This window comes from Schistocerca nitens, chromosome 4 (assembly GCF_023898315.1).
Source record: "Schistocerca nitens isolate TAMUIC-IGC-003100 chromosome 4, iqSchNite1.1, whole genome shotgun sequence".
Classification (NCBI taxonomy): domain Eukaryota; kingdom Metazoa; phylum Arthropoda; class Insecta; order Orthoptera; family Acrididae; genus Schistocerca; species Schistocerca nitens.
The window spans coordinates 550,832,363-550,847,036 of NC_064617.1; the positions used below are offsets into that span (position 1 = coordinate 550,832,363).

General features: G+C 42.3%; 1 protein-coding gene across 1 annotated transcript in view; it reads left to right on the forward strand.

Annotated features, from left to right (window-relative positions):
- Positions 1–14,674, forward strand: part of LOC126251379 (juvenile hormone esterase-like) — an 89,326-nt gene that overhangs the window by 16,192 nt on the left and 58,460 nt on the right. Inside the window, exon 3 of the mRNA XM_049951763.1 lies at positions 8,859–9,135. Within this exon, the coding sequence (XP_049807720.1) occupies positions 8,859–9,135 (277 nt within the window). The remainder of the gene's footprint in view (positions 1–8,858; positions 9,136–14,674) is intronic.

Consider the following 14,674-nt stretch of genomic DNA (forward strand, 5'->3'; position numbering starts at 1 on the left):
CTGTCTTTCCCTACAGCTTACCGCTATTTTTCTCAGAATTTCAAACATCTTGCATAACGCTTTGTATAGGTCTCATGAACGTGTCTGAATTTTCTTTAGTCTTGCTGCCGTTATCAGTTGCAACGTCAGTATTACCTCTCTGATGCCTTTGCCTTTCCTAAGGTCAAACTGATTATCATCAACACATCTTCATCTTTGTTTTTCGTTATTCTGTATATTATTCTTGTCAGCAGCTTCGCTGCATCAGCCGTTAATCTGGTTGTGCGATAATTTCCGTACTTACCGTCTGTTGCAAGCTTTAGAATTGTTTAGATGATGTTTTTCCGGTTGTGTGATGATGTATCGCCAGTCTCATACAGTCCACACACCAGCATGAATAACTGTTTTGTTGCCGGCCGCAGTGGCCGTGCGGTTAAAGGCGCTGCAGTCTGGAACCGCAAGACCGCTACGGTCGCAGGTTCGAATCCTGCCTCGGGCATGGATGTTTGTGCTGTCCTTAGGTTAGTTAGGTTTAACTAGTTCTAAGTTCTAGGGGACTAATGACCTCAGCAGTTGAGTCCCATAGTGCTCAGAGCCATTTGAACCATTTGATTTGAACTGTTTTGTTACCACTTCCCTCAATGAATTTAGAAATTCTGCCTTATTTGTTTTTAACTTGTCGAAAGCTCTTTTAAATTCTGATGCTTATAGTGGATACCCTATCTCTTGCGTCTCGACTCCTCTTTCTTCTTCTGTCACGTCATCAGACGCTTGCCACCTATCTGCTCTCTTCTCTGTATTTAACAGTGGAATTCCCATTGCACTCTTAATGTTATCAACCATGCTTTTGGTTTCAGCGAAGGTTTTTTGAATTTTTCTGTATGCTGACAATCATTTCTTTATCGATATCTTCACATTTTTCATGAAACAGTTTCGCCTTGGCTTCCTTGCACTTTCTATTCCTTTCATCCCTAAGTGACGTGTGGTTCTGTATTCCCACATTTCCCTTTAGATTATTCTGCTCCCTTCTTTCGTCGACCAACTGAAGCACTTTTTCTGTCATCCATGGTTTCCTCACAGTTGCCTTATTTGTGCCTTCGTTTTTCTTTCCAACCTCCGTGACTGTACTTTTTAGATATCTTTTCAACTGAAGTGCTCTCTGAGCTGTTTACTACCGCAATATCAATTGCCTCAGCGAACTTCATGCGTGTCTCTTCATTCCTTAATACTTCCGTATCTCACTTCTTCTCGCATTAATTCTACCTGACTAGTTTCTCAATGTTACGCCAACTCTTCAACATTAGTACATTGTGACCTGAGTTTGTATCTGCTCCTAGGTACTATTTACAATTCACTACCTGAATCGGAATCTCTGCCCGACGATGATGTAATCCAAATGAATCGCTGATTGCAGAAACCTACGGCCACATTTGGTGAAAACTGAGTTAAAGGCAAAAATGCGTACTCTGCACGTAGCTCCACCAGACTGTGCATGAAAACAGCTTAAGCTATCGTTTGTTGCCGTTCAGAGATAGAAAGTTTGAGCAGAGTGCAGAAAGTCCCAAGCCCAGGACTTCGGTTAGTTTTCTTCTCAACTGTTGGCACTACAGTAAAGTGCGGTACAGCTGTATGGAAGAAATTGGCATTGTGGATTTTAGTATTCTTGTGAAAATGGATGTAGTGGCGTGTACCAGCAGTTATGAGAAGAAAAGGGTGAAACATTCTCCGGAATATCAAAGAAATATTATGAAGAAAGCTAAAATGTATGGAGAGGAACATGTGAATCAAAGAAGCAAAGAAATTCCGATAAAGATGACAGGAGAAGACTGCAAGTGTCGAAGAAGCTGTTTTAGTGTTATTGCAGAAGATAACAGAACTCGAGCTTTAGAACATTTTCTGGACATGGAATTCAAGAATGACCAGGGCCTATCGCTGCAAGGACTGATCACAGCTAGTGATGTGAAAAGACACCGCCCGAGAAGTAGGAAGGGGTGCAGTCGTGAAAAGTCTTTTAGCTACTGTGTCCTTATTGGAGACAAACGATTTCAGGTATGTGGAAAATTTTTTCTGAGTATTTATGCAGTAACTGATGCGAGAGTTAAAGGAATTCACAAACTGCTGTGTAGTGGGCAGACACCGAAAGACGGAAGAGGGAAAAGTAAGAGTATCAATGCTATGCCGTCGAGGAAACTGTCAAAATTAGAGATCATATCAGATCATTCCCCATTAAGGAAAGTCATTATGGCAGCCGCACTATGCACTACGTTGACTGTGAACTACCTGTGAAAAAAATGCACCAACTTTTTATTGCGAAACATCATAACTCACCAGTGAAATACGAGTACTATAACCATCTTTTTCGTGAAAACTTTTCACTTGCTTTCGGAAGACTTAAAGTAGACACTTGCTGCGCCTGCGAAGAGTTGGCGTTAATGATTAAGTGAAAAACATTCAATGAGGTAGCGAAACGAGCAGCAATAGCAGAGAAGATAGTCTATATCCCAAGATGTAATAAGTTTTGTGCTGCTCTGCAAGATGGGAAAAGACATTCGGAGACTAATCCTAGAGCTAGTGCTTCGTGTTTCGGATGTATGCGAAATGTTCAAGTTCGTGTCCCGGTGCAAGAGCTGTTCTAGTCGCGCCAGTTGACTGTTGTAGCCGGCCGGTGTGGCCGTGCGGTTCTAAGCGCGTCAGTTTGGAACCGCGTGACCGCTACGGTCGCAGGTTCGAATCCTGCCTCGGGCATGGATGTGTGTAATGTCCTTAGGTTAGTTAGGTTTAAGTAGTTCTAAGTTCTAGGGGACTGATGACCTCAGTAGTTAAGTCCCATAGTGCTCAGAGCCACTTGAACCATTTTTGAACTGTTGTATACATAATCTACATACAAGGTCACCTGTTTTTTTGTCTCTATCACGAAGGGAATGCGAAGAAAGGACCCAATGAAGTTTGTACTTTACTATTAAGCTACATCAAAGATTATATAGCCCAAGATGTGAAAAACATTCTTCTGTTTTCAAATGGCTCTGAGCACTATGGGACTCAACTGCTGAGGTTATTAGTCCCCTAGAACTTAGAACTAGTTAAACCTAACTAACCTAAGGACAACACAAACATCCATGCCCGAGGCAGGATTCGAACCTGCGACCGTAGCGGTCTTGCGGTTCCAGACTGCAGCGCCTTTAACCGCACGGCCACTTCGGCCGCTTCTGTTTTCCTATTACTGCCCAGGACAGAACAAACACAATTATCCGCCTGCAGTTAGGTATTGTGGAGTTAGATTACATTTTTACCCTATCTGCGGTCATTCATTCCTGCCATGTGATATGGTATTTGGTTAACAAAAAAAGAAAGCTCTCAAGAAAGTAGAGAGAGCATACACAGTCCATGAATTAATGGATCTTAAAGTAACTGGAAAACTGTAGTTTCATAGTGCAATTGGTGGAAGGAGATGAAACAGTAGACTTCAAGAAGTGGTGGCCATCAATTTATAAGAAGACTAGCTTTTCTATTGAAATATCGAAACCAGATATTCCAAAGGCTGACAAGGTACCACTAAATATTTCTAATTTTCATCATTTCTGTTATAAATCATCAATGCCAGGAGTTGTGGGAGCAATGGAATTCATTAATGGGCTTCACCCCGATAACTTCTCCTTGAAATTTGACCAAAGGAAGGAACCACAGTTGCCAGATGAAAAGGGTTAGAAGGATACGAAAGTACCTATTGGGGTAAAGAAAATGGAAGACATTAAACAATGTGTACGGTTTATTCCTGATAGTGAAAGTGTGTCATCCTTTTGGAATGAAACATTAACTTGACCTACAGCAAATACGCAATAAACGTTGGGTGGACATCTCTACTGTATACATTAAATTCTATTTTGTTTTGTTACTTGTTTTTTAGTTTGTGAACAGTGTTAATTAGCGAAAAGATTCAAGTACGTCGTTTTACAGCCCTGCAATAAACATAAGAACAGTGCACTTTATTCTAAATAAAAATAGTTAATTTGTTCTTTATTTTTTGAATTTTTTTATCATCAAATGTATTGATTGCAAAAACAACCTAAATCCACAACATAAAAATTTTTTGCAATGCAAATGGGTTAGCATATACGTGTGAGATGTTGACAATAAACCTGCTGAGTGCCACTTAATCTTCAGCTTAAGGATAATCTTATTCTAATAACTTATATAGTACTTACATTGTTTTTCTCACATTCCTTAAAAGTAGGTGAATGTGACTTACGTTGCTTTGCAATCTGCGATTAATATGAAATCTTTCCGTATCTCTCAGCATTTTCCAAGTATAACTCCACTTCTTGTGATTCTTGAACAGAGTATTTGCTATTACTAGTTGTAGGTCTCAGTTAGTTTTTCTTCTCTCTTATCCCTACTAAGAAGCCCATGTTCTCCTTTCTTCTTCTCCTTTCTCTATAATCGCGTTCCAGTGTCCCATGACTATTAAAATTTCACCTCTTTTTACGTACTGAACTGTCCTTTCAGTATCCTCATATACTTTCTTATCTCTTCGTCCTCTGGATGCGACATCGACATGTGTAGCTGAACTATTCTCATCGGTGTTGGTTTGCTGTCGATTCTGATGAGAACTAATCTGTCATAGAACTGTTTTGCGTAATTCACCTCCTCTTCTACCGCCCTATTTATAAGGATCCCTACTTCCGTTATACCATTTTCTACTACTCTTGATTTCTTGTCTCACCGGAAATGTTTGTTTTATTTTCATTTACTGATACTTCAGTACTAAATGGGCAGGTTTCTACCCGAGGGATTATACAGTGCCCTGAACCTCTGCCTGCTCCTCCGCCCTCTTTGTCAAGGCCGTTGGTTGAACGAGGGTGACATTATAAGCCGGAAATCTATGGTCGCGATTGCTGATAATTTTCATTCAAAATTTATGCGATGGTGAGCTTCGAATGAAGGACCCAAGACTTTGTCGTTATTATTAAAGATGCTACCCGTACAACACGGGTGCCTACTCGGCAATTAAATTTGATGAAATTGCTCATTTATGTGATAAAATGCTGTTAATTTTGTGTTATGTAAACTTTTATGTATTAAAGTGGAAATAAAGACCTTTTTTTTATTTGAATTACTAATACAAGGTGTCACATCATGGGTAACTGAATACAATCATTATTTCAGATGTAAAAACTATTGGGTTTTGGTGCCACGCATTTTTTCCTGTATCTTCGGGGCTCACGTTTCTGTCTTCTTCCTGAGACCTTCCTCCAGAAAAAGACCGCACGTTCTGCCGCACTGTCAACCTCCCGAAAATTTAAGGTAACATTTTTCGCTTTTATAAACGTTGCTGTAGATGATTGTCTATTCAGTATCGTTGCTGTGATTGTTTGAAGAACAACCCGGTGTACCAGTTGCTTGAAGACATCGCAAGTGTGCCAACTTGATTGTGTTTGTATTCTCCGGTGGTGTGCTCGTAGTACTGAGAACAGCCAGCCAAACCACCAGCAGGCTAAAGAAGATGTCACGATGTCACGATTAAAAGGGTTCGTGCGTTCACGAATATCGACGGGTTCTCTGACCTCTCGTTTCTACTGGAAAATTGCATCGTCGCTAAAATGCAAACATGAAAAATGTCAGTATCTCGACCACACGTTTCACTACGATCAGTTACGATCGACCTTCTTGGTTATTTGAGCGCACATGTCGCTCCCGCTGTTTTAGACATTCTTCAGCTGCACGCTCTGTCTTCCCTACGTATACTTGCACCTAACCTCGTATACTACTGCAGTCTGTAGGCGTTCTGGTTGATCTTCGTGCAGCATGTCTTTGTTTTCTGGCTGTTCGAAAAATTGGCTTTATTTCTACGATTTGGACTATACATTAATGTAAGTAAAATGGTCCTTAATAAAGGATTAACAGTTATATGAAATTACGTATGTACACCGGATGATAATCCAATAGACCACCACAATGCCACCTGGTGGACATGTGTATATAGTGATCGTTGTGTTCACACCACTTTCCTATCAGGCGCCAGCTGGTGGTGAACATGAACACTTGTATTCGGCGTAATACAGCTATGTTTACTTCTGTGCAAAGTAATGTGACATTTGTCCTGTCGATTTGATAGAGGGAGTGTATATGCGATGGGAAACGACTTGCAGTACTGATGGACGATGCGTTATAATATTTTAAAGCGTAAGCACTGTTTGAAATGCCTGGGATAGCAGGAGAGAGCGGATTAGGTTGTGGAAAGGGGCCAAAAGAAGTTGCTGTTTGTTGCGCTCAACATAAAACTTTATTTATCAACACACAATATTACAACAAGGATGCAAAACACTCACAACCTAAATTGACCTCCTTTAATGAACTTCAGATCGGCTGAAGGCGGCCGAAGTGGCCGTGCGGTTAAAGGCGCTGCAGTCTGGAACCGCAAGACCGCTACGGTCGCAGGTTCGAATCCTGCCTCGGGCATGGATGTTTGTGATGTCCTTAGGTTAGTTAGGTTTAACTAGTTCTAAGTTCTAGGGGACTAATGACCTCAGCAGTTGAGTCCCATAGTGCTCAGAGCCATTTGAACCATTTCGGCTGAAGGACACACTCAAAATCCAAGACAAGCCTAAGCAAGAAATTGAAATACAAGGTCCTTCTGAAGGTTCCACCCAAAAATATTTTCTAAATCTTCTATCTAAACAGGGTGAAGGCCTCAGCACTTTAATTTTAAAGGAACTTGGCTGGAGGACGCATATTAAGCAATAAGAAGAGTTTCAATCGAAAGGCAGAAGGCCTTATCTTAAAGCATTTCATGCAAAATTCGGCTGAAGGCCCCATACAAAAGCATAACAATCTTATGTCTTAAGGGCAAGACAAGAAAATTAACTTAAGAATATTAAAACTCGGCTGAAGTCAGCACATCAGCAAATAATTTAATGGCTTAAGCCCTAGAAAGAAGAGTTTCAAATTTAAAACGCAGGAGGCCACATCTTTAAACATTTCATATAAAATTCGGCTGAAGGCCACTATAACAGTCTCATGCCTTGAGGGCAAGACAAGAACATTAATTTAAGAGATATTAATACTTGGCTGAAGGCCACATATCATCAAAATATGTTTAATGGCTTAAGGGCTATAAAAAGAGTTTCAATTTAAAAGGCAGAAGAGCTTATGTTAAAACATCTCATGTAAAATTCGGCTGAAGGCCCCATATAAAATAATAACAATCTCATGCCATAAGGGCAAGACAACAACATTAATTTAAGAGCTATTGATACTCGGCTCAGAGCCACATGTCAACCAAATAACTAAAACCCAAACAGGGAAATTACTATATAGTGCACAAGGAAAGGCGCTCAGAAGTTTCCAGGGGTCAGCCTGAGATTGTAACACTAACCCCCGTTTAGGTGAGACAGGTAGCCTGTCCAACGACTTCTTAATCTGAAGGCAACCCAACCGATAGACACCCAACTCACCGATCAACAAAATCAATTCCAACCACTCAACCAGTAAAACGACCATAAGATTTCAATACAACGACACACAGAATATTAGCGCCCACAACAACCAACAACACCTGAGCTGTCGAACTACACGCCGCACTGGACAGCAACAACACGATGAGGAAAATACACTGCCTAAAATTACGTCAACGACCTGGGCAGGTAACTGGAACGTCAACAGCCACAAGGCAGAAGATACCGCTGCGCAACTTCAATAACAGGAAATAAATTAAGTTAAACTCCATAGGAAGATGGCTCGAATCTTAGCCGATTTGAATACACACACGTTGTTGCTCGCGGGAATGTGCCAAAGGCGACAACCAGGATCAAACGAAAAAATGCAAACCGTTGAGGCTCGATAGTAGGTTACGTGAGGACTCAACTTTCATGTCCAAGATCGGTGGGCGACGAACTTCGTAGCACTCACAAGCAGCCCCTCACACTCAACCGCGCGTGACACCGCCAGCGGCCCCGGCACGTGCGATGGAGACTTACTTGCTGCTTCACGCCAACCGACCGACTGCCCGGGTCCAGAAACGGTGAAAGGACCAAATACACGTCGGCCGAAGAGACGACCAACCGAACGACAAACCAACGGTCGTCCCGCTCCAATCTCCATCTATCGGACAGATCACGTGTGTAGGCAGCGGTCGGCGAGCACTGGCTTCCGCGACTCACCGGCGCTCCGTCCCCGTCTTCACTGCTGGTCCGTCTCCAACTGACTGTCAGACACACGACGACCCGGAAATACTATCGGTCGCTGCGGAGATGGTACAACAGTCCACTTATCGATACGCGCTGCTTCTGCCGCTCACGGGCAAGTAAGGCAGGAAGTTAGTGACGCCAGTAAATGGAATAAGAAAACGAGGCGGCAGTACCGTAATAGAAGATGACAAACAATAAAGGGCATGAACATGAGCCGTGCACGCCTCAATGTTATAGCTCCATAGGTTGTGTCATAAAACAATTAATCGAGTAGTAATATAATGCCCCTAAAATACTTTTTTATCAGTTTCTGTTCATCCTCATGTTCGTCCTATAGTGACGGATAACTCTGTAGAAAGTGGTCATCCAGTAAAATGTTTCTTTAGCGATCTTGGTTACTGAATTTTTTTTTTCAGTTGGCGGCTGCTCCTTACTGTATATGCCAACAAAATGTAGTTATACTATTACGCTGGAGGATCTTTCGAGTGTGACTGATAGCGCTCTTTGTGTATGGCGGAATCACCAGCTGTCATGGTGTTGCATCCTCTCTGTTATCCTTAGCTGCAGCTATTTTTCGTTTCTGACTACTGAGTTTGTTTCATAGCCATTCGATAACAATGATTTCCTTCGATGACCTAAGTCTTGTTTTAAATTGACTTCATAAATGTTCTTCCTCAATACCTGTAACTGTCGCAGGCCCCGCAGCCAGCAGCAGGCTGGGATGGAGTGCGGAACGCCACCCAGTACGGCAGCGACTGCATTCAAGAGGACGGCAGCGGCTCAGAGGACTGCCTCTACCTGAACGTGTACGTGCCTGGAGTTCCAGAAGAGGGCGTCAAACTGCCCGTCATGTTCTGGGTACACGGCGGAGGGTATGTACGCGGTGGGGGCTCTTCCCGCGAGTACGGACCAGACTTCCTCGTCTCCTACGGTGTCATACTCGTCACCATAAACTACCGGCTGGGGGCTTTTGGTACGTATTGTTATCGTGATGGTAAGTCACATTTTCAATGACTTGTCTCATTCTTAACGATATACCCATACTGTCTGTAACAGATCGCGGTAGATTGTATAAATAGCTGCGCTGCCACCCATGCCCGTCTTTAGGGAGTAGTTCACAGACGCGTAATACACTGTACAGTCATATGAATGGGACCACCTGTCAAAAGCCTGATAACCAACTTTTGCAGCACCGACTGCTGCGAGCCAAAATGTTCAAATGTGTGTGAAATCTTATGGGACTTAACTGCTAAGGTCATCAGTCCCTAAGCTTACACACTACTTAACCTAAATTATCCTAAGAACAAACACACACACCCATGCCCGAGGGAGGATTTGAACCTCCGCCAGGATCAGCCGCACAGTCCATGACTCTTTTTTTTTTTTTTTTTGGTCATCAGTCTACTGGCTGGTTTAATGCGGCCCGCCACGAATTCCTTTCCTGTGCTAACCTCTTCATCTCAGAGGAGCACTTACAACCTACGTCCTCAATTACTTGCTTGACGTATTCCAACCTCTGTCTTCCTCTACAGTTTTTGCCCTCTACAGCTCCCTCTAGTACCATGGAAGTCATTCCCTCATCTCTTAGCAGATGGCCCATCATCCTGTCCCTTCTCGTTATTAGTGTTTTCCACATTTTCCACATTCCGATTCTGCGTAGAACCTCCTCATTCCTTACCTTATCAGTCCACCTAATTTTCAACATTCGTCTATAGCACCACATCTCAAATGCTTCGATTCTCTTCTGTTCCAGTTTTCCCAAAGTCCATGTTTCACTACCATACAATGCTGTACTCCAGACGTACATCCTCAGAAATTTCTTCCTCAAATTAAGGCCGATATTTGACATTAGTAGACTTCTCTTGGCCAGAAATGCCTTTTTTGCCATAGCAAGTCTGGTTTTGATATCCTGCTTGCTCCGTCCGTCATTTGTTATTTTACTGCCTAGGTAGCAGAATTCCTTAAATTCATTGACTTCGTGACCATCAATCCATGACTGCAGCGCCTTAAACCGCTCGGCTAATCTCACGCGGCTGCTGCGAGACCAGCAAGAAGAGAGCCAATGACGTTTAGGAAGGTATCAATAGGGATGTGGAGCCATGCAAACTCTAGTACCATGGCCAGCTACGCTAAGTTTCTTGGTTGAGGACGCATGCTGCAAACAGACGGATCGAGATGGATTCTTGAGTGAGTTTAAATCCGGGAAGGCTGGTGGCCAGGGTTAGACTCGTCTTGCTGCTCGTCGATCTACGTCCGTACATAGTGATGTACGTCATAATTTTCACGATATTGGTTAAAACACAAAATCCACAGATGTGGAAGACATGAGTGAGGGCTCCAGTGTCATACAATGCACAGCCACTTATCCAAACGAAAGAGTCAGTTAATTCGGAAAGAACTACACTCATAAATCCCAAGTGGTTTACACTATTCGCAAAAACGGCTCTAAGTTCTTATGATGGATGACTGAACTGGGTAACAGGTGTTTACTGCTGCTTCTACTGGAATTATTAACTTTGTGATGCATTTTAAATTGTTATGATGTTAGCCAGTTGTCCAGTGTGAGGAAAGATTGAGATTGTTCTGTGTTAACTTTGTTCTGCTTTCTTAAAATGATTATTATGCTGTGATTATTTTCGCCCTACTTGAAGTTCTCTCAGGGTACAAAATATATAGTTGTTTTATGCTAAGTGATTTTCCATTTTGATAAATAAAACTGTGATGCTAAATAAAATAATTGTTAAATTGAGCACCACGTCTACGTAACACACATTCCATTCAAATCCAACACTACATAATCTCTATTAGCCATCTGACATCCACTAGTAGCAGAAAACCTCTTCTACACCCTAATCAAAATTACAAGGTGTTTGACAGTCGAACATGGGAGGAACAGTGCGACGTTGTCTGTTGATGTTCGTCTGCATGTACAATATGTCGCAGGCAGCTACAGCTGGGTGTTTCCTTTCTGGATACGTTCATGCTCTGCCCGATAACGTGTAGTATTCGATTGCTTAATACGGTGGCAGCGGTCATATCACCTATCCTGTGCACTATCGTCACTAGTTTAGGATGTTCATCCATGTAAAACAAACATGCCACACGGAAACACAATAAAGGAACGAAAACAAATCACAATAGTTATGTTATCGGTATCAAGCATCGTCTGCAACTGACTGTGGTATCTGAGGAGATACCAAAGCGATGTAACAAAAGTGAACAGAACAGAAGGCGTGACACCGCTCATTCTCTGATTGGTTATTCATAGCAACTACCCTGTAAAAAAACTGCATTGTACCACTTGGTTATTTGACCCAGGTATAGATACTAGCTTGAGCTACGTTCTTCACACTTATCCCTTTATCCATGTTAAACGTTTTCTAATGTCATCCTCTTGCTTTCTAAGCTTTTGTCCTAGTAGCTCCAGGACGTGTCTATTATTCGCTGTATACTTCTCAGGTTTTAAATGGTTCGTCGCATTAAAAGCCCATGTCTATCTGTCCATGCCAGACGTCGTAAAGGATGCTGATAGCAAGCTTTCGGTTTCAGGAACATCAGAAGCTCTATTATAAAATCCTTATGGGGTTTAATAAAAGCACTGATGAATCTCGTCTGCTCTTCTGTCTACGTATTTTCCTATCTAATTTGCCACTGACATCAATGGACGTATCAGAAAAAACTAATCAACAGGTTTCATTGCTCTGAGCACTATGGGACTTAACTTCTGAGGTCATCAGTCCCCCAGAACTTAGAACTACTTAAACCTAACTAACCTAAGGACATCACACACATCACACACGTCCATGCCCGAGGCAGGATTTGAACCTGTGACTGTAGCGGTCGCGCGGTTCCAGACTGAAGCGCCTAGAACCGCTCGGTCACACCGGCGGGCTTACTGGTTTCATATCTTTGATTTTAAGTAGAAGCATTTTTATCGACATGTGTATATATTATTTTAGCGTGCCGCATCTTCAGTTCCAATTCCGGAGAAATGTAAGAACATGAGAGGCAATAGTGACCCTATGACTGCTCTTAGAAGATAGTTTCATGAAAGATAAATTTACATTTATGGTAATTGTAGATTTAGAAAACCTTTTGATAATGTTGACTGAAACGTACTCCTTGGAAATGTTAAGTTATAAGGGATAAACAAAGATAGCGAAAAGTTATGTACGACTTGTATGGAGCAAAACTCCAGTCATAAAAATCGAAGTTCATGAAAATGAGGCAGTGACTGAGGAGTGAGCCTATGTTATTCAGCGTGTGCATTGGTCAAGCAAGAAAGTAGATTAGGTACAAAATCTTGTAGGGAAATTAAGTTCACGGATCTGAAATAATAATTTATGGTTTCCCAATGACGTTGTAATTTCGGCAGAGGTGGCAGAACCTTTGAAAGATTAATTGAAAGGAATAACCGTGCGAGGTGCCGGGGCTAGCAGTGTATGTAACACTAAATTCTTCTAGAATCTTCATATGGAAATGATGCGCTAAGCCCCCCCTTTTCTAACTCCGACTTTTGCTGTTGCACAGGGATTAAGAAGAAACGCGAACTGACTGTAATCGACGCTGCAAGTGGAGTAGAAAAAAGTTTGGCACCTGCAATAATTTAATTTGATATAAATGAAATAGATAAAGGAAAGTTTCATTAATGTAGTGAGAAATGAAAGGGTTGCTCTACTGATTAACAGAATGAAAGTTCTGTCCAAAATAACAATTTGATTTATTATGACTAAACTCAAAATAATAAACAAACACATGAAACATTTACAATACATCAAATTGGATACTCAAATAAATGCTGTGAAGGTGAGGTTGTCCATAAACTAGATTGTGACATTTATGACCAAGTGGTATGAGGAGCCAATTACTTGCAACTCAAATCTGAAGAGAAACACCCAGCCAACCCAACATTAATTGCTGCTACAGTACTGAGAACTCAGGCAATGAACATCCAAGACAGAACCACGTAAGAATAGATGGGAACAGGCGCACTCTGCTGAGCTCTGATTATCACAGAGAAAATTCCCTAATCTGCCGGTGCTGCGGACATACATTACCAATCTGTCTTCTTAACTGCAAGAACACGATCTGGCGTACCGGAAGCGATGGCTGGTTGCTTCGACATCCCGTCGTGAGTATAGCCCGAAACAAATTATCCTGGTCTGGTTGTTCCAGACGACTTCCTATCAATACAAATGCGCCTCTGAGGGAGACGAAGAAGGTTCGCCACACAACCACTGATGGTACGGTACAGTGATTGATTTTAACAAGCAAAGTCACACAGTAACTTCGATACAGTCATGCACCAATGGGAGACGAAGAAGGTTCGCCACACAACCACTGATGGTACGGTACAGTGATTGATTTTAACAAGCAAAGTCACACAGTAACTTCGATACAGTCAACCTTAGCCAAAACTGCTCAAGATGGACAACATAGGCCGCCTGTATGCAGAACGCTCAATTGCCAACTGTACTCGGAAAGTTACGTTGAGGTTGAAACTTCAGCAACTTCGTGAAACAGTTACAATTAAAAATGAAAGTATATTAGACAGCCAACAGAAGGCAGGCTGTCCAGAGCAGCGAGAGCTCATTCTTGTAAACTAGCCCGACCGAAAGGCGAGAGACGACTCTCTCAAGAGCACCCGTACAAGCCGAACACAGAATATTCCCGCTCCCACGACATTGGCGTGGTTAAACGTTCCAATCAGCAACTCGAAAACTGGCGGAAACTTCCACTCTATTGCCGAAGCACTACCACTCCACCAATGGAGATTCTTGGCGCCAATTTCTGCGCCGATTTTGCTACGTCACGGAGCTATGCCCTGAGCAAGCCAATCACAGTTACAATTTTGCAGAAAACGCGGGAATTTGCCCGCCAAGACCGCCTGGGAACACAAGTCATTCCCATGCCTCGCTGGTAGCCTGCCAAAAGTGTTTTCACTACGTTTCTGTGAAGTAACGGAATCTCTAGCCCAGCCGCTCCTTCAGGCCTCTGTGGGCGAGTCGCTCCCACTCTTATGACAATGTTGGCGTCAGGAAAGTATCCACTCGACTTCCTCACACCCGTCGACTCAACCCTTTCAAGATCAGCAGAGCCCGCCTGTCACCAGACCAACCAGGTGACGAGAGATGCTGCGTGGGAAGTCCGTGTGTCAAGGAATAGCAACTTTTCACGGCATGCAATTAGAGAGGAAAATCGAGTTACTCAGAGTAAGATATATGAGAGGGGGCTCATGCCACCTCTCAACCGTTGTCGTCAAAAGAAGCTAAAAGATGGTTATGTACAAAGGCAAAACAGGAGTAATGAATGTAGTTGAATTCAGTCAGGTGAAACAGATAGAATTAGATTAGACAATGGAACAATAAAAATAGTGAGTATTGATATTGGGGTAGCAAACTCTCTAACGACAGTTGAAATAAACAGGATATAAAATGCACACTCGCAATAGCAAGGAAACCTTTTCTTCAAAAGAGAAATATTCCAACACCAAATTTTAATTTAAGTGATAG